This window comes from Zingiber officinale, chromosome 9A (assembly GCF_018446385.1).
Source record: "Zingiber officinale cultivar Zhangliang chromosome 9A, Zo_v1.1, whole genome shotgun sequence".
Taxonomy (NCBI): domain Eukaryota; kingdom Viridiplantae; phylum Streptophyta; class Magnoliopsida; order Zingiberales; family Zingiberaceae; genus Zingiber; species Zingiber officinale.
The window spans coordinates 29,157,906-29,178,634 of NC_056002.1; the positions used below are offsets into that span (position 1 = coordinate 29,157,906).

The 20,729-nt window shown below is 36.6% G+C and overlaps 1 protein-coding gene across 1 annotated transcript; it reads right to left on the reverse strand.

The window, feature by feature from the left end:
• Window positions 1-1,182: 1,182 nt before the first annotated feature.
• Window positions 1,183-2,930, reverse strand: LOC122019111 (zinc finger MYM-type protein 1-like). The gene is made up of 2 exons (XM_042576618.1): window positions 1,872-2,930; window positions 1,183-1,728 (listed from the first exon to the last, which is right to left on the reverse strand). Exons 1-2 carry the CDS (start codon window positions 2,928-2,930, stop codon window positions 1,183-1,185), a joined length of 1,605 nt encoding a protein of 534 aa, XP_042432552.1.
• Window positions 2,931-20,729: the final 17,799 nt, after the last annotated feature.

Sequence of the window (20,729 nt, forward strand, 5' to 3'; positions counted from 1 at the left end):
ATATATACATGTGGAAAATTTCAAACCTAATCAGTCACTGATTAATCGGGTAAAATTTTACATATTTAGTGTTAACTAAAAATTAAAAATAAAAGTATGTTGAAAACAAAGGGATGAAACATTGTTTTAATATTTTTAAAATTGGAGATCAAATAAAAATATTTCATGAGATAAATAAAAAGTATAGTTGTGAATATGAAATTACTTATAAAATATTCTTGGATTTTTTAAAAAATATTATTATAATATCCTTAATATTATTTGTATAGCTATTATTTTAAGGATAGGGGGTATTCAATGTTGTTGAACTTTTAATTGTTTTAAATGATTTTTGTGAATTTTAAAAGTTTAGTGTATTTAATCTAGATTTTTATAAATTTTACATAAATATATTGATATCCAAATTAGATTTTTATAAAATTTTAAAAAGTCATATGGTATTCAAACTTGACTTTTTAAAACTCTATAAAAATCTTCTGCTATCCAAAGTTTTAATAGAATTTCATGTATTCTTTTAGAATTCGTTGGATACAAAATTTTAATCAATAAGCACTTGGTACAACTCTAAAAATAAAATAAAGAGTCTTCTCTTCATCCTTGAGATTTCTATAGATTTCAAATCATCTTAATTTTTTTACAAATAAGTCCTTTCTTTTTTCGCTCATTGATTTTGATTATTTCTATGATAAAGGCTCTGTCTTTATTCAACCTCTTAGCGGCCTGTACTAACCTCTCAGCATGTGTTTCATGTAAAGCTGAAAGTACTCTGAAGCATTTTGTCGAGTGCTCTCGCCATGGTTCATTGGAACGGAGGTGGAACAGCCAGAATGGCCATTTCAACACAAGAACACCTCCGTCGTTCTAAAGTTCCAATAAATAACGTGGCTTGTTTTGAAACGTCATTCTCCGACGTTATAACGACAAAAGAATGGATCGGAATAGCCTGACCGAAAACGATAGCCGCTTGTAACCTTTTCTCCTACGGTAACTCACGACCAGTGGCGGATCCAGGAATTCAATCATGGAGGGGCGACCGTGATTTAAGCGCGATGAAATATTTTTGAACAGTTAATAACTTCTATGTAATTAAAAAAAAAATTAAATAACTTGCATACAAGAGAAAAAGGTACAATATTATGAAAAGAAACTAGTACAATAATATTAAAATTTTAAAGCAACCTACTAACGAATACGTGACAATTGCATTCTTCGAGACTCCATGTTCTGAAAACGCTGTAAAATTGGCTCATTGTCGACAGTATTAAAAACATCTTTCTCGATATATACTACCAAACTATCATTCATCCATTCATCTCCAATCCTATTTCGCAAATCTGTTTTGACAATATTCATTGCCGAAAACACTCTTTCAACAGTTGCAGTAGCAACTGGAAGAAGTAAGGCTAGCTCAATCATCCGATAAACCAAAGGAAACACACGGTTCTTCATTGTTTCAATCATTTTCTTTGCAAGAGCTCCCAAATCTGAAATGCCTTCAAACCGTTCATCTGATCTGACGTCATCAATATATGTTTCAAGCTCTTGTTCAACCAACATACGCTCATTCCAAGAAAAATCATCCTCATAAAAATGATCCAGGCGCACTAACTTCTGTACATCAAATCTAGAGAACGAGTTTCTAGGATCAAGACATGACATATAAATCAACAAATCTGTAGTTGTTTCAGAGAAACGACTATCCATCTCCTGCAGAATAATATCGATAACCTACAATTTAAAAATCAAACAACAAAAGTAAAAATTAATAAATATGTTAATGTTTAAAAGAATTTAATTGACGGTAAACAAAAAAAGAATTATGAAGTTACCTCACAAAAGATTTCAACATGGTAGTAGTGATAAAAATTAACATTTTTTCCATCTCTCTTCAAACGACTACGGTTGTTGATGTTATCTGTCATATTAATTATTTCAATGGAATGAGTGTTACAAAACTTCTTCACATCCTCAAGTAAAATATCCCATCCAGAATCTCTCAACTTTTGCAATTTGCATTTCACATTATTGATCAAACGCATCGCATTCACAATATTTTGATCTTTCTCTTGTAGAACGGTTGACAAATGATTTGTGATTGCCAATATACGTTTCATCAATAGTAGAATAAACACAAATTCATACCTCTCCATTCTTTCAACCAAAGTTCTACTTAAACCCTTAGAAGAACGATCACCATCATCAATCAAATTTTGAAGAACCTCTATAACAGATGGCCACATTTGTTCAATACGACATAAAGTTGAATGATGAGACCCCCATCGTGTATCTCCAGGTCTAGCTAGACTAGTTTCTTGGTTTAGTCCTCTACCAGAACTAATCTCTCCTCTTTCAAGAAGTTTAACTTTTCTATCATGTTCAAGTTGTCGAAGTTTGTCGGCCCTTTTGCAAGATGATGCAGATGTGTTCACAATCGAACCAACAATCCACATGAAATCACAAACATATTGATTTGCTTGAGCAACGGCTACAACCACTAGCTGGAGTTGATGAGCAAAACAATGAACATATAATGCATACGGATTTTCTTTCATTATCAGTGACTTTAAGCCATTAAATTCTCCAGACATATTTGAAGCACCATCATATCTTTGACCCCTCAATCTCGCCACTGATAAACCATACTTAGCAAATAAAGAGTCGATTGCCTCCTTCAAACAAGCAGCTGTAGTTGTTGCAACATGAACTACAGCCATAAATCGTTCAATCACCTCTCCATGCTTGTTCACATATCTAATAACAACTGTCATTTGCTCTTTCACTGAACAGTCACGAGCCTCATCAAGTAGTAAAGTGAACCATCTATCTCCAAGATCAGCTAGAATAGCATTTGTGGTCTCAACTGCACAAGCATTCACCAATTGCTTTTGAATTTTTGGGGCAATCATTTGATTATTTCCAGGTGCATTCATTCCAACAACTGCCGCAACTTCTGGACACTCTGAACTATACCATTTGAGCAATTCTAAAAAATTTCCTCTATTGGATGATGTCGAAGACTCATCATGTCCCCGAAAAGGTAATCCTTGTAACAACAAAAATCGAATTACTTTTAAAATGGAAGTCAAGCGTTTGCGATAAGCAACTTCAAGCTCATGTTTCCCCGATGAAAATGAATACTCCACACTTTGTCTTTGATTCTTGAAACCCTCAAATTGTATCCTTGCCTCATTGTGCGCACTACCAACTCCACCTACATGCTCATTGAATTTTTCAATTGCTTTTTTCTAATTTATGAAACCAGATCTCGTAAACACATCATCTCCTCCAAACCCTATATTACTAGGTCTAAAAAGATAACACCAGAAACAAAAGGCTGCATCCTTTGAAACACTATACTCCAACCAATCACGGTCTTTAAACCAAACCTCTCTGAAACATCTATTATCTTTACCCATTTTTTTTCTTGGAAAATTATGGCCTCGAGGTTGACAAGGGCCGATAGCAACATATTCTTTTCGAATACGATCTCTAGCACCAACATCATACTCTTCAATCAATTTTCGTAAACCAGGATCAGCAACAATTTCTACTTCACTACTCAGATTTTCAATATTTTCAAATAAAATTTGTGGAGGAGGAGGTGGTGGTGGTTGTGGTGCAGGAGTAGACTCTTCATCCGGAACACTAGACGATTCAATTGAACTCCTAGGTCTCTTTGCAAAATATCTCAACATTTTCTACAAATAATAATGTATGGGAAAAAATTATCAACATAAAATAATGTGAACCATTTAACAAGAGAGGTGATAAAAAGCAACTAAATATTTAAACAATTAAAATTTTAAATTATTAATTGTATCATACATGGTAATCAAGAAATAATCAAATAATTATTAAAAAAATAAAATAAAATTCAGGTATAAAATAAAATAAAATCCACTTACCTGAAGGCTGAACCGTTGAAGACTTCACCTTTAAGCTTTGGCGCTTTGCCGCTTTGCCGCTTTGATCGGAACTCGGAAGAGAGGAAAAAAAAACCTTTGGCGTAGGACTTTCCGGCTTTGCCGTTTTGGTTGGTGCTCGGCAGCGAGAAGAAACAAAGGGCAAGACCAAGATCACAAGGTTAAAGTGGAATGGAAAATAAAAATATGAAGAGATAAAGGGTGAGCGGCGGCGGAAACAAAACAAACAGAGGAGGAGAGATAAAAACAATTAAATAAGTATAAAAATAAACCTTTATATAAATTATATATGGAATGGAAATATGACAAAGTGGACACGTGAATACGTGATTGTGTCAAACTGGACACGTGGTCCATAATTAATCAAATGAACTGTTCTTCTTCGTCTCTTCGTTTTCCCCGTCTCCTGCTGGCTGCTTTGATTGTAATTTTTTCTATGCCACGGTGAAGCACTCCGATTTTTTTTTTTTTTGGTCTGCCGGCAAGGGGGGGCGACCGCCGACGCCGCCCCCCCGGTACATCCGCCCCTGCTCACGACAGCAAGCTATCGGTAGAGATTTTTCTCCGGTTGCTCATGATGGGAAAGAATGAGGAATGTCATCAGGTGAAACCTGCGATTTGACGACTGGTGATGCTTCCGTCGACTACTCGCGAGCAGGTCGAAGTCGATTTGGACGACGACATTGTGCGTATAGGGAAGAGAAACTTAAGACATTAGATTTTAATATAAAATATATATTAATAAATCAAATTAATCCTCAACTTAATTAACAAATAATTTAATAAAGTCTAATGAAATTAGACCCTAAAAATAGTATATAAAATTTATTTAAAATTTTAAAATTATTAAATAAATTTTATATATTTATTTATTTTAATAATAATATTACTAATCAAATTAATAATAATATTATTAATTTTATTACTAATCAAATTTATCAATTCAATACTTTATTAAAAGTGTAACGCCCACACTTCTTAACCCTGACCAAAGCCACGGATGTTACACTTTTTTATACCTACTAAAACATTATTATCTACACACAACTCAGTCCAGAGATCTACTCTGAACTTATTTCGACTGTTGAGTCATGTTTTGGAGCGATGCGGAGCTTAAGATGAAGTCTAGTACTACTAGAGGATCTAGGTCGTGTGGCCCTGACCGACCGTGTAGCCTTACCCGAGAAGGAGCTAGTCATGGCCGCGTGGTGAGGACCGGACGTGTAACCTTACCAGACCAGAATCTGGGCATGGTTGTGTGTGCCACACGGCTGTGTAAGGCCCTCCCTGCTGGAGCAAGGCACGATCGTGTGTGTCACACGGCCGTGTAAGGCCCTCCCTACTGGAGAAGGGAACGGTCGGGTGAATCCATACGGGCGTGTATTCTTGCCAGAGAAGGAGAGGTGCACGGTCGTGGTCGAGACAAAAAGGATGCACGACCGTGTGAATCCACAAGGCCGTGTCACTCTGACCGACAGGAAGAGGTGCACGACCGTGTGAAACCACACGGTCGTGTCACCTTGGCCAAGACCAAGAGGTGCGCGGCCATGTAAATCTACACGGCAGTGTCACCACGGCCGATAGGGGGAGGACCGTTGCCGTGTGAATCCACACGGTCGTATCACGGGTCGTGTGGGGGTCACACCCAACCTTACAAAAGAGGTTCTTCTCCCCTTTGTACTCATCTTTGGACTACCATTCTACCCCTTTACTTAAGGAAGAGTCTTTGTCACACTAATTACTACTAACCTGTAAATTTTACATAAGTTTCATGCATAACCAAATGGTAGGAAACACATTAACACAAGTCTTAACACATTCCAGAATCTTCTTCCACGGTTCCGTCACACACACACCCACCAAGCACTGCCCCTGCTGCCCCTCTTACTCGAGCTTTCCTTTACCTTTATCTGCAGCATAAGGAATGCAAATCTGTAAGCGAATGCTTAGTAAGTACCTTCTACTCACAAAACAATGCATTAAAAGGGGAAACATGCTTTTCAAAACTGTTTGAAAGAAAACACCAAACATGCATTTGACAATCCTCATGCTAAAACACATAATCCGAACATCTGTACATGGCATGCATTTTTTTAAATAGTTGATCATGTAAAACACCACTTAAAAACCATGCTAGTAATATAAACATGTAATGGAAAAAACAACATATAACGAAACAGAAGTCTTACCATACTATAGAGTTCATCGAGGTTGCACCTTATAACTAAAGTCTTTGAATTAGGGATGCTTTCACTAAAGCAACCAATGAACTTTGAAAACTTTACATTACATACTAGTGAAAATAATAATCAACTTGCTTTGGGCCCCGACATTGTATCACTTTACACGCATCCCTAATAAGATCCGAGGTAGCTAATCCCGAACCTATTAGGGTACTACTAGGCGATTTAGGAGCCTATGAGCGATCTAGGAGCCCACCCATGGACCTTGTGTCCAGTACATGCCAATTAAAAGTAAAATATTTTCTTTTAAATACTGTTTTCTTATACTTGCACTTACTTGTCATTTAAACAAGAACCTTATGTGTACTTAATCCCTCACCCTTATAGGGAAACACTTAAGGGCACTTGATTATACTTCTTAGTCCCAAAACTTTATGGGAAGCAAATCAAGGTACTCTAACATTGCTCTTAATCCCAAATTTGGAGGGCATCTTATATATCATAGCATCTATCTTTTCTTAACATGCAATATACATCTTATAACATGCATCTTCCTTTACATGTTTAAAACGTATCAATATATGTAACATCGAAGCAACTTATACTGCAGGTGAGAGATACTTACATCATTTCGCTATTTCTTACAATTATTTCACTAGGGCTTTGGGGAGAATAAGTCTCCCTTGTATGTCTTGGACTCCGGATTTCTCTTCACCCGCATACCAATCCTCGGAAGAAAAATCCTCCTCTTAGATTCTCCTCTTGAAAAGTTTCAAAGGATGGAACCCTAAGGTTCTTGGCCAAAAACATGCAAGGAGAAGAAAGCATTTCGGCTAGGTATAGGAGAAGGGAAGATGAAAATTAGGTTTTCATCCCTTCTTTTCCCTTTTATACTAAGAGGAAGTTGAAACATCTCTTCACTATGAATTTACATATAATGAATTGTTCCATACTACTCATGTGATGCTTTACTACCACCCTAATGGCTACTTAAACCAAACTAAAGTAATAGGTCTAGGGCTCAATCCTAGCCCGGGCTATTTATGATAATAATTTTTTTAATTTCTTTTCTCTTTTTCTACTTCTTTTTGTTCTATTTAAATAGAGGAAAATTTAGGGGTGTTACAAAAAGTTTGACCAAATTAAAGGGTTTGACCAACATCTCATGATAATTTGAATCAAATTTATAAATAAAAATATTTAAAATTATTATAATATTGTTAGATTTAAAATTATATTATTAAAGTTTTTTTAATTATAAAGTAAGACGTTATCCTCTCCTTCTTTTTAGCCGAAACAAGATAAAAGTATAAAATGTTGATTTTTTTTTTTATGAATAAGTATGTTATTTATTATTTTATTAAAAAAATAATTTAATTAGGTATTTTAGGTTTTGTTCGAAGATAAATATCATGTGAGATCATGATCATCTACATTTTCTAAGATTGAATACACCCTCTTAACCCTACACGTCTCTCTATGCTTCTCTCACAAAACGAGACGTTCTTGGAGGGTTCTCCCATAAATCTATAATTTTCCATGAAATTTATAAAAATCTGCAAAAGTCTTATAAAAAGTCTATTGAACTACATGAAATTTTTTTCACAACTATATGAGATTTTATAAAAGTCAATAAAAATCTAGCATTAAAAAAAATTCAATGAAAATAATTCGATCTCTTAATTAAATACACCCCTAAATATATAGTTGTAGTCATAATTTCTTGTTATAAGTATTTTTTATATTTATTATAGTCAAATTATATTTTAATATAAAAAGTCTGTGTCACACGGCCGTGTAAGGCCCTCCCTATAGGAGAAGGGCACGGTCGTGTGAATCCATACGGGCGTGTATTCTTGCCAGAGAAGGAGAGGTGCACGGTCGTGGCCAAGACAAAAGGGGTGCACGACCGTGTGAATCCACACGGCCGTGTCACTCTGACCGACATGAAGAGGTGCACGACCGTGTGAAACCACACGATCGTGTCACCTTGGCCGAGAGCAAGAGGTGCGCTGCCATGTAAATCTACACGGCCGTGTCACCATGGCCGATAGGGGGAGGACCGTGGCCGTGTGAATCCACACGGTCGTATCATGGGTCGTGTGGGGGTCACACCCAACCTTACAAAAGAGGTTCTTCTCCCCTTTGTACTCATCTTTGGACTACCATTCTACCCCTTTACTTGAGGAAAAGTCTTTGTCACACTAATTACTACTAACCTGTAAATTTTACATAAGTTTCATGCATAACCAAATGGTAGGAAACACATTAACACAAGTCTTAACACATTCCAGGATCTTCTTCCACGGTTCCGTCACACACACACCCACCAAGCACTGCCCCTGCTGCCCCTCTTACTCGAGCTTTCCTTTACCTTTATCTGCAGCATAAGGAATGCAAATCTGTAAGCGAATGCTTAGTAAGTACCTTCTACTCACAAAACAATGCAATAAAAGGGGAAACATACTTTTCAAAACTGTTTGAAAGAAAACACCAAACATGCATTTGACAATCCTCATGCTAAAACACATAATCCGAACATCTGTACATGGCATGCATTTTTTTAAATAGTTGATCATGTAAAACACCACTTAAAAACCATGCTAGTAATATAAACAGGTAATGGAAAAAACAACATATAACGAAACATAAGTCTTACCATACTATAGAGTTCATCGAGGTTGCACCTTATAACTAAAGTCTTTGAATTAGGGATGCTTTCACTAAAGCAACCAATGAACTTTGAAAACTTTACATTACATACTAGTGAAAATAATAATCAACTTGCTTTGGGCCCCGACATTGTACCACTTTACACGCATCCCTAATAAGATCCGAGGTAGCTAATCCCGAACCTATTAGGGTACTACTAGGCGATTTAGGAGCCTATGGGCGATCTAGGAGCCCACCCATGGACCTTGTGTCCAGTACATGCCAATTAAAAGTAAAATATTTTATTTTAAATACTGTTTTCTTATACTTGCACTTACTTGTCATTTAAACAAGAACCTTATGTGTACTTAATCCCTCACCCTTATAGGGAAACACTTAAGGGCACTTGATTATACTTCTTAGTCCCAAAACTTTATGGGAAGCAAATCAAGGTACTCTAACATTGCTCTTAATCCCAAATTTGGAGGACATCTTATATATCATAGCATCTATCTTTTCTTAACATGCAATATACATCTTATAACATGCATCTTCCTTTACATGTTTAAAACGTATTAATATATGTAACATCGAAGCAACTTATACTTCAGGTGAGAGATACTTATATCCTTTCGCTATTTCTTACAATTATTTCACTAGGGCTTTGGAGTGAATAAGTCTCCCTTGTATGTCTTGGCCTCCGGATTTCTCTTCACCTGCATACCAGTCCTCGGAAGAAAAATCCTCCTCTTAAAAAGCTTCAAAGGATGGAACCCTAAGGTTCTTGGCCAAAAACTTGCAAGGAGAAGAAAGCATTTCGGCTAGGTATAGGAGAAGGGAAGATGAAAATTAGGTTTTCATCCCTTCTTTTCCCTTTTATACTAAGAGGAAGTTGAAACATCTCTTCACTATGAATTTACATATAATGAATTGTTCCATACTACTCATGTGATGCTTTACTACCACCCTAATGGCTACTTAAACCAAACTAAAGTAATAGGTCTAGGGCTCAATCCTAGCCCAGGCTATTTATGATAATAATTTTTTTTATTTCTTTTCTCTTTTTCTACTTCTTTTTGTTCTATTTAAATCGAGGAAAATTTAGGAGTGTTACAAAAAGTTTGACCAAATTAAAGGGTTTGACCAACATCTCATGATAATTTGAATCAAATTTATAAATAAAAATATTTAAAATTATTATAATATTGTTAGATTTAAAATTATATTATTAAAGTTTTTTTAATTATAAAGTAAGACGTTATCCTCTCTTTCTTTTTAGCCGAAACAAGATAAAAATATAAAATGTTGATTTTTTTTTTATGAATAAGTATGCTATTTATTATTTTATTAAAAAAATAATTTAATTAGGTATTTTAGGTTTTGTTCGAAGATAAATATCATGTGAGATCATGATCATCTACATTTTCTAAGATTGAATACACCCTCTTAACCCTACACGTCTCTCTATGCTTTTCTCACAAAACGAGACGTTCTTGGAGGGTTCTCCCATAAATCTATAATTTCCCATGAAATTTATAAAAATCTGCAAAAGTCTTATAAAAAGTCTATTGAACTATATGGAATTTTTTTCACAACTATATGAGATTTTATAAAAGTCAATAAAAATCTAGCATTAAAAAAAAATTCAATGAAAATAATTCGATCTCTTAATTAAATACACCCCTAAATATATAGTTGTAGTCATAATTTCTTTTTTATAAGTATCTTTTATATTTATTATAGTCAAATTATATTTTAATATAGACAATAAGAGAAATTATTTATATATTATTCAGACTTTGTTTTGTTGATTCTCAAAATAAAAATCTTCTATTATAGTCATAAATTATTTTTGATTCTCAAAAATTATGATAATAATTTTTTTTATTTCTTTTCTCTTTTTGTACTTCTTTTTGTTCTATTTAAATAGAGGAAAATTTAGAAGTGTTACAAAAAGTTTGACCAAATTAAAGGGTTTGACCAACATCTCATGATAATTTGAATCAAATTTATAAATAAAAATATTTAAAATTATTATAATATTGTTAGATTTAAAATTATATTATTAAAGTTTTTTTAATTATAAAGTAAGACGTTATCCTCTCTTTCTTTTTAGCCGAAACAAGATAAAAATATAAAATGTTGATTTTATTTTTTATGAATAAGTATGCTATTTATTATTTTATTAAAAAAATAATTTAATTAGGTATTTTAGGTTTTGTTCGAAGATAAATATCATGTGAGATCATGATCATTTACATTTTCTAATATTGAATACACCCTCTTAACCCTACACGTCTCTCTATGCTTTTCTCACAAAACGAGACGTTCTTGGCGGGTTCTCCCATAAATCTATAATTTCCCATGAAATTTATAAAAATCTTTAAAAGTCTTATAAAAAGTCTATTGAACTATATGGAATTTTTTTCACAACTATATGAGATTTTATAAAAGTCAATAAAAATCTAGCATTAAAAAAAAATTCAATGAAAATAATTCGATCTCTTAATTAAATACACCCCTAAATATATAGTTGTAGTCATAATTTCTTTTTTATAAGTATTTTTTATATTTATTTTAGTCAAATTATATTTTAATATAGACAATAAGAGAAATTATTTATATATTATTCAGACTTTGTTTTGTTGATTCTCAAAATAAATAATCTTCTCTCCTAAATCGTCTATTAAATAAATTCAAAATACAATTTATAATATTTGAAAGTTGATTTTTAAAATATTCATTAATTCAAATATTGACTGTCTTATTATTCTCCAAAGTCTCTTACTAAGAACACAACAGAAATTATTTATAGGATTGTTTGAATGCATATCAATACGATGCTCAAATTTTAATTAAGTTTGTCCAAATCATGTATAACACCTCATCCAAACATATAATAAAAAAATACTCATATTATTCAAATTTTAAATGGGATAAATTTTTTTAAAGATCTTTGTATAAATTATATTTCAAATTTATGAGTGAAGATTGACTGCTTACAAATATATATATATATAAAGAAGATAAATTATCTAAAAAAATACAATATGTGACCAGCACAATTACTTTAATTCTAAAGTAGGTTGTTATATTGCATACCGCCGTGACACGCTATCACGCTTAGGAGATATACTTGTTCGACTAAATGGACAGTATTCCATTGTGACAATATTTAATATAACATAATATAAGTCCACAAATAAGGAATAAATATTCAATAGAAGATATAATACAACCAACTACATAATAAAGAGATTTACTCAATTCACCCCAATGTTGGTTGCTACTCGAAATACCGTTCTAGTTTCCCTGTATAAAAATTTGTACAAGTATAGAACTATCCTAGCTACCCATGTACTCTACTGAAGTTAAATTTGGATTGCAAACGATGCTTAACATTATTAATCCAAATTGTCCTTCAGAAGTTAAACTTGGATTGAAAATGATACTTAATATTTTTACTCCAAGTTTAACCGATGTGTTCTTCATAAGTTAAACCATATTACAAAAGTTAATTGAATGTCTATTTCAAAGATCGGCTTCCAGGTTAAACACGGTGAGACACTAGACTTTCTTGGGTATGAGATCTGTAGGAACTTTCGAGCCGCAAAAACCGTTTTTTTACGTTGCGGAAAACCTCGAAGTTCTTGCCACGTATCCGTGCGAAGATAAAAATTTACATATACTTAGTTTTCTCCTAGATCTACATGGTAGAGATTATACCTTTGTAGCGAAGCCCTTCGCTTATCCCGCTCGTCCAAAAGTTGCCGGATCTCGTAGAGTGTCAAGTAAACACTCCTCTATACGTATCCACACGGACAAGAGATGGAGAAAAACCACTTAGAGTGTGCTAGCACTCTCAAGGGGTTTCGACAATGGAGGAGAGGGAGAGAAGAAGAAGAAAGGAGGAAGATGATGCCTTGAATGAGCACACAAAATGCATTCACTCACACACACACAATGTGGCCGACCACTTTTAGAGACTTTTAAACCTCCATGTAATACAAAGAGTCATGACTCTTGGTATCCCTCATGAGGTGACACACACTTGATGTGACCTTGATGATGTGGACCATCATCATTGGCCGACCCCATGCCAAGTCACAATGAGGTGACATTTGGTCAAGTCAAACTTGACCCTTCATCTTCCCTCTTAAGTCAAGTCAAACTTGACCTCTTATCTCCCATGGTTGATCAAATCTAACATTTGATTCAAGTCAATTTAATTTAATGAATCTCTATTCATTGAACTAAATTGACTCAATGAATCCAATTCTAAATTAGACTCATTTGACACATCAATCAAATTAAGTCCAACTCAATTAGTTTAATTTGGATTACTCTTAATCCAATTTAGTTCATCATATGAACCTAATCCTCTTGGTCCATCATATGAACTCAATCTCCAACTAATTGCCCTTTATGTGTGACCCTATAGGTTCTTGTAACGTTGGCAATACTCCTAAACTCATTTAGAAACATAAGTAATGAGCGGTATCTAGCAACACATCATTACTACCCAAGTTACAAGAATGTTGAGATCCAATATCACCTTTGTGACTACTAATTGTAACTCTAACAATATATGATAATGTCATTCTATCCTTGACATCTAAATTGATCAACTGAGGCATAGACCGTGTCATCCTCTAGTTAATTTATGTCTTGAACTCCAAGTAGACTCACTCTAATCAAATGAGCTCAATATCTCATATTGACTCATTTGGGCATGGTCATGCACTTAGTGGTCTCACTCTATCAAGAATCATGATGTCACTCCCGTCATATAGGAGGGATAGATCTCATCTACATCACTCATATCCCTTCGCATAATTTGTTACATACCTAGTAGTCGCCTTTATAGTCCACCCATTTACGGGTGACGTTTGACGAAGCCAAAGTATGCAACTCCTTATGTAGGGAACCATGATGACTTCAGGTCCAAGGATTGATAGTCATACTAATAGTCACATGAGAAAGTATATGACACTCATATAACGATCCATGATACTTTCTCATGGCGGGTCATTCAGTATACATTCTCCAATGTATACCCATGTGTCAACTTGATATCTCTATATCCATGACTTGTGAGATTAAGTCATCGAGTTGACCTACATGCTAGTCTCATCGCATTAACATTGTCCCTGAATGTTAATACTTGACTAGGAATGATTAAGAGTAGTGTTCTCTATATCATCTCACTATCAATTCAACCAATCGATTGATATAGATAAGAACCTTCTACTCAAGGACACTATTATACTTAGTTATTTGACACCAATACAAGTAAGTATAATAACTATAAAGAAACGTCTTTATTAGTATATAGGAATATGATACACCGAGTCCATACAAAAATCATCATATGATTGGCTCTAGGGCTCTAATTAACAATCTCCTACTAGCACTAGTGTCAATCAATATAGGCTCTAAGGCCTAATGACCTAGTGTGATCATTATGCTTTCTCTGTGCCAAATCCTTGGTCAAGGGATCAGCGACGTTAGCCTCTGTGGGTACTCTGCAAATCTTCACATCTCCTCTATCAATGATCTCTCGAATGAGATGGAAGCGTCGTAGTATGTGTTTGGTCCGCTGGTGTGAGCGAGGTTTCTTAGGCTGTGCAATTGCTCCATTGTTGTCATAATAGAGCTCTATAGGATCGGCTATACTAGGAACCACCCCAAGCTCAGTAATGAACTTGCAGATCCAAACTGCCTCCTTTGCTGCTTCTGATGCAGCAATATACTCGGCCTCTGTTGTAGAATCAGCAACTGTGTCCTACTTCGAACTCTTCCAGCTCACAACACCACCATTCAAGCAAAACACGAACCCAGACTGCGATCTATAATCATCCTGGTCAGTTTAGAAGCTGGCATCATTATAACCCTTTACAGCTAGCTAGCCATCGCCTCCAAATATCAAGAAATATTCCTTAGTCCTTCTCAAGTACTTAAGGATATTCTTGACCGCTATCCAGTAACGCTCACCTGGATCTGACTGGTATCTGCTCGTCATGCTCAAAGCATACGAAACATCAGGACGAGTACATAGCAATGCGTACATGATAGATCCTATGACTGAAGCATAAGAGATCTTATCTATGCGGCCTCTCTCCTCTCTAGAAGAGAGACTTTGAGTCTTCGAAAGACTCATATCATGTGACATCGGCAGAAATCCTTTCTTGGAATTCTGCATGGCAAACCATAGTAATACCGTGTCAATATATGTACTTTGACTTAGGCAAAGCAATCTCTTAGATCTATCTCTATAGATTTTTATGCCTAAAATACAAGTTGCTTCACCTAAGTCCTTCATTGAGAAACAATTCCCCAGCCAAGTCTTTACAGACTATAGCAAAGGGATGTTATTTCCAATGAGTAGTATGCCATCCACATACAATACAAGGAAGACAACTCTGTTCCCAACAACCTTCTTTTAGACACAAGGTTCATCTTCATTCTTGATGAAACCAAACTGTTTGATCGCATCATCGAATCGAAGATTCCAGCTCCGAGAAGCTTGCTTTAGTCCATAAATGGACTTATGCAGCTTGCATACTCTGCTAGAATGCAATGGATCTACAAAACCCTCAGGTTGTGTCATGTACACATCCTTGAGTAAGTTTCCATTCAGAAACACAGTTTTGACATTCATCTGCCAGATCTCATAATCGTGGTATGCTGCAATAGAAAGCATGATCCGAATGGACTTAAACATCGCTACTGGAGAAAAGGTTTCATCATAGTCAATACCATGAATTTGCATGAAACCTTTAGCTACCAAACGACCCTTATAGGTATGCAAATGTCCATCCATGTCAGTCTTTCTCTTAAAGACCCACTTACACCCAATGGGTTTAACACCTTCAGGTGTGATATGAGTTAGGTTTAGTAGGTCCCCGAAGAAAAGGGGAAAGAAAAGAGATAGCGGAATTAAGCAATGTAAATATCGGTCGGGATATCAGGCTTAAGAAAATATAGGCTAATATCGTCCGGGACAACATGCTTAAGGAAATATAGGCAAATATCGGACAAAGTAACACGCTTAAGAAAATATATGCCAACACTGACCGAGATAATACCTTAAAGAAAAGATAGGCCAACACCGGTCGGGATAATACCTTAAAGAAAAGATAGGCCAACACCGGCCGGGATAATACCTTAAAGAAAAGATAGGCTAACACCGGCCGGGATAATACCTTAAAGAAAAGATAGGCTAATACCGGTCGGAGTACATCTTGAGAAGGGTAGGCTAATATCGTCCGATACAGCATGCTTAAGGAAATATAGGGAAATCTCGGACGAGGTAACACACTTAAGAAAATATAAGTCAACACCGGCCGGGACAATATCTTAAAGAAAGAAAGGCCAATATCGGCCAGGATTGTCTGAGCTAGCACATGCGAATATAGACTAATATCAGGCGGATGTATATGATCGTCCGAGAATGAGCAACTACAAGACAGTACAGGATTTATAATATATTATCAAACGAAGAGGACATGTGTTAAATAAAAATAATAACCCGCCTGTACGAAACCTAGGGTCAATCCCGACCGATACAAAACATAGTATAATATCGGGCTGTCGACAACATAGTGAAGACAGGATAACCAAACAGGGGTGATAAAATATAACTTATAGGGCAAGACGAGAATAAACATTTTAAGGATATTTATGAATAGCTTATGAAAATATTTGCTTTATGTAATCGTATAACAGGTTGACTAACTCGGCGGGAAGAGTGTTTCTAGACTCTTTTGCAGGTACTAGACGACAAAAAGGTATATCTGGGGTACAAAAAAGATTCCTTAAAAGCCATTTTCTGCAAGTACGTAGCTTACGTCATCTCATAACAAATTCTAACAAATCGGGGTCCACTTCATGACTACGGAGGTTATATGAAGTGGTATAAAAGGAGAATCCTCTCCGTTGGCCAGGTATGCTTACGTTGATGCTCACACTCACAACCCTAGTTTTCAACTACTGTTCATCTTCTTCTTCTTCCTGGTTTTTTCCACACAAAAAAGAGAGATCACTGACTTGAGCGTCGGAGGGCCTAGCCAGGGATTTCCACCCCGGTCTTAGGTCACTGACAATAGTGTTGGTTGGTCTCTTGTGCGTAGGAAGCCTTGGAAGCTCCAAATCTCGGTTTTCTTCATCAAAGCTTTCCTTTCGTCTTTGGATCTTCGCATAAGGAGGGCATTCTTTGACTTCATTCTCCCAGATCTGCTTTGGGTTTCTCGGATCGATATTCTATAGGTATTATTCTTCATCAGCAGTAGGTTTTCTCCCAGCTTTCCATTTTGTCAGGCTTCTCAGACAGGATCAAATTTGGCACCGTCTGTGGGAACTTCACCTGAATCTGAGACTGCAAGATGGAAGACACTGGAAAATCAAACTTACTCACAATTAGTCGTGAAGATCTGGATTTCCTCATTAACACTCATGTACAGAAGGCTTTACAACAACAACAACAACAACAACAAGCTCATACTGGAGCTATTATGCCAGTAGCTCATAATCCGGCAATCTCGACTACTGAGCACCGCAGGGGAAAGGAGTTGGAAGAAGAAGATCATGCATATTTCCCTCTGGCCACTGCTTCCCCGATTAAGCATCCTCGAGCTTTCCTTCGTACTCCTTTGGAACAGGGGGGTCGAAGGGTTGTATTTCAGGAATCCTCTGGCGAGGCGCCAGACAAAGAAAAGCGCAAGGCTAAGATGATGGTAGCCAGTGATAGCTCACCGGAAAAAGTCATTTCTCCATTTTCCCAAAGTGTACTGGATGATCTGCTTCATAAGCGGTATCAAAATCTGCAGATCGGTGAGTACATTGGGACTACAGACCCAGAGGATCATTTGTTGAAATTTGAGAATGTAGCGTTATTACAACAATTTTCTGATGGCGTGAAGTGCCGGATGTTCCTTACAACACTCAGAGGAGCTGTGCAACGTTGGTTTAAGAGATTACCGGAAAAATCTATCCGAAAGTTTAAGGATTTCAAGAAGGTTTTCCTACACTATTTTTCTAGCAACAAGAAGTATCACAAAACTCCCTGGAGCTTATTTTCAATTAAACAAGCATCTAAGGAGTCCATCAGAGTCTATATTAAAAGATTCAACCAAGTAGCTATTGATGTGCCCAATGCTACCACGGAAATATTAGTAAGTGCTTTCTCTCAAGGCTTAAATGATAATGATTTCTTTAAAAACCTGGTGAGAAATTCCCCGGCCAATTTTGACTCCTTAATTGAACGTGCCACTGAGTTTATTAATGTTGAAGAAGCTCAGGCTGCGCGCAGAAAAGAAGGTACTACTTCTTCTCCTGTCTCTATTAAGGAGAAGGCCCCCGCTCCTGTTCCTCCACCGAGGGGACCACGAGTAGTTCATCCGCCCCATCGTCATCCAGAGTATCGTCCACAAGCAGTACAATATGTGGAGATACAGCAAGAAGCACCAAGGAGATGGTGCACCTATCACAAGACTAGTAGTCATCACACAGAAGACTGTTTTGTTTTGAAAAATAAAAGAGCTAATAGGGATCGATATTAGAGACAAAATTACTATCAGCAACAATATCCCAGGTAGCAAAGTCCACTCAAATTAGAATATCGCCCCGGTCGAACCTCAGCAGGGTATATCATCAACCCCGGTCGGTACATCTCAAGTGCCTGAGAAAGCTCAGCCTAAAGCCGTGACAGCTCGACAAGAAGAAAACAGGAGCAATGCCGCCTGGGGAAATATTAATATGATCGCAGGTGTGCCCACTAACGGAGACTCCAATAGGGCCAGAAAAGCACACGCACGAAGACTCGAAATCCATGCTATAGGGTGCAACATGGAGAGAGCAGCCAGTCTAGAGATCAGTTTTGGGCCCAAAGATTTTGAAGGGGTGGAAATACCCCATGATGATGCATTAATAATCAAGGTTGTGATAGCTAATTACACTATTTCTCGTACCTTTATAGATACTGGTAGTTCTATAAATATTATCTTCAAAAAAGCTTTTAATCAACTGCAGATCGACCCGAGCGAACTTCAACAGATGGTGACTCCTTTATATGGATTCACTGGCAACGAGGTACAACCTCTGGGCCAAATAAAGTTGGCCATATCTCTAGGGGAGGAGCCCCTCATTAGAACAAGAAGATCTTACTTTATGGTGGTGGATGTCCCTCCTCCTATAATGTGATACTGGGTTGACCTGCCTTAAATGAGTTTAGGGGGGTCATTTCTACTTGCTGCCAGAAAATTAAATTTCTTGTTGATGACCAGGTCGGGAAGTAAGGGGTGATTAGAAGATAGCTCGAAAATGATATGTGGAGATTGTCAGAACCGAAGCCAATGCCGCTCGAAAGATTCAAAAAATAGAGGTCAATGCCATTCAAGAGAAGCCATCCATTCTGGTTTATGAGGAAAAGGAAGAGGTTCAGATACATACCGGTCGACCTGAGGATACTACCTATGTCACGGCTGATCTATCTTGATCCTACATTGAAAATCGAGCTGGTTCAATGCTTGAAGAAGAATAATGATGTCTTCTCTTAGACGCCTAAAGAAGTCACGGGCGCTTCTCCTTCAGTAATGGAGCATTCTTTACATGTCTTCCCAGACGCTCGACCTGTCATGCAGAGAAAGAGAAATTTCAGTATGGAGCAAAATCAGATCATCAAGGGAGAAGTGGATAAATTGATAAAAGTCGGCTACATCAGGGAAGTGCAATTCCCTAGTTGGCTAGCTAATGTTGTCCTGCTCTCTAAACCAGGAAATAAATGATGGGTATGTATTGATTTCCGTGACCTCAACAAGGTTTGCCCGAAAGATTATTATCCTTTGCCCTGGATTGATCAATTAGTAGATTCTACGATCGGATATGAATATATTTCTATGCTGGATGCCTATCAAGGCTATCATCAAGTCCCTCTTGCTAAAGAGGATCAAGAGAAGGTCAGTTTTATAACATCTAAAGGTACTTATTGTTATAATGTTATGTCGTTTGGACTAAAAAATGTAGGAGCAACTTATCAAAGACTTATGAATAAGGTCTTCCAGAAACAGATTGGAAGAAATATGGAAGTATACGTTGATGATATTTTGATTATGTCTCTTCAGGCTACTGATCTATGCAGGGATGTAGAGGAGACTTGCAAATATTGAGGCAATATGGGCTCAAGTTGAACCCGGGCAAATGCTTGTTCAGAGCAAAGGGCGGAAAGTTCCTGGGGTACATGGTGTCCGAGCAGGGAATAGAGGCTAACCCGAGCAAGGTCAAAGCACTTCAGAACATGGAGCCACCATGCAACATGAGAGAAGCCCAAAGACTTACCGGCCGGATTACCGCCTTGTCTAGATTCATTTCAAGGTCGGTTAATCGTAGCTTCCATTTCTTCAAAATACTCCAGAAGGCTAACAAATTTCAGTGGAATGAAGAATGTGACAAAGCTTTTTAGGAATTAAAAGATTACCTGGCCACCCTTCCTGTGTTGGCTAAACCTGTAGTCGGAGAAACTCTCTGGGTATATCTGTCAGCCAATGAAAATGCTGTAGGCTCTGTGTTAGTTAGACAGGAAGGGAAAGAGTAACAACCTGTATATTTTTCTAGTCATTTATTAAAAGGAGCCGAGTGTAGATATACTACACTCGAAAAGTTGGCTTATACACTAGTGTTGACCGCCCAGAGGTTACGCCCATATTTCTTAGCACATGCAATTATTGCATTAACCAACAGTACTCTCGGGCGGGTGTTTCTTAACCCAGAGGCATATGGTCAGTTGATTAAATGGACGACCGAACTTAGTGAGTATGACATCCAATACCAACCTCGCTCGGCCATCAAGGCACAAGCTCTAGCAGATTTCATCATAAAAGTTCAAGGTCCTGAAGAAGAAAATACTGGAAAATTTATGTGGATGGATCTTCAACTAGACAAGGTAGTGGGATTGACGTTCTCCTTATATCTCCAA

What these genes read in the sequence shown, in the direction of transcription:
- LOC122019111 (XM_042576618.1), bottom strand. Translation starts at nt 2,930, where the DNA reads ATGAATGCACCTGGAAATAATCAAATGATTGCCCCAAAAATTCAAAAG. An exon ending in TGAAGAGAGATGGAAAAAAT is followed by an intron (nt 1,729 to 1,871) that starts GTTAATTTTTAT and finishes TTTAAATTGTAG; the next exon opens with GTTATCGATATTATTCTGCA.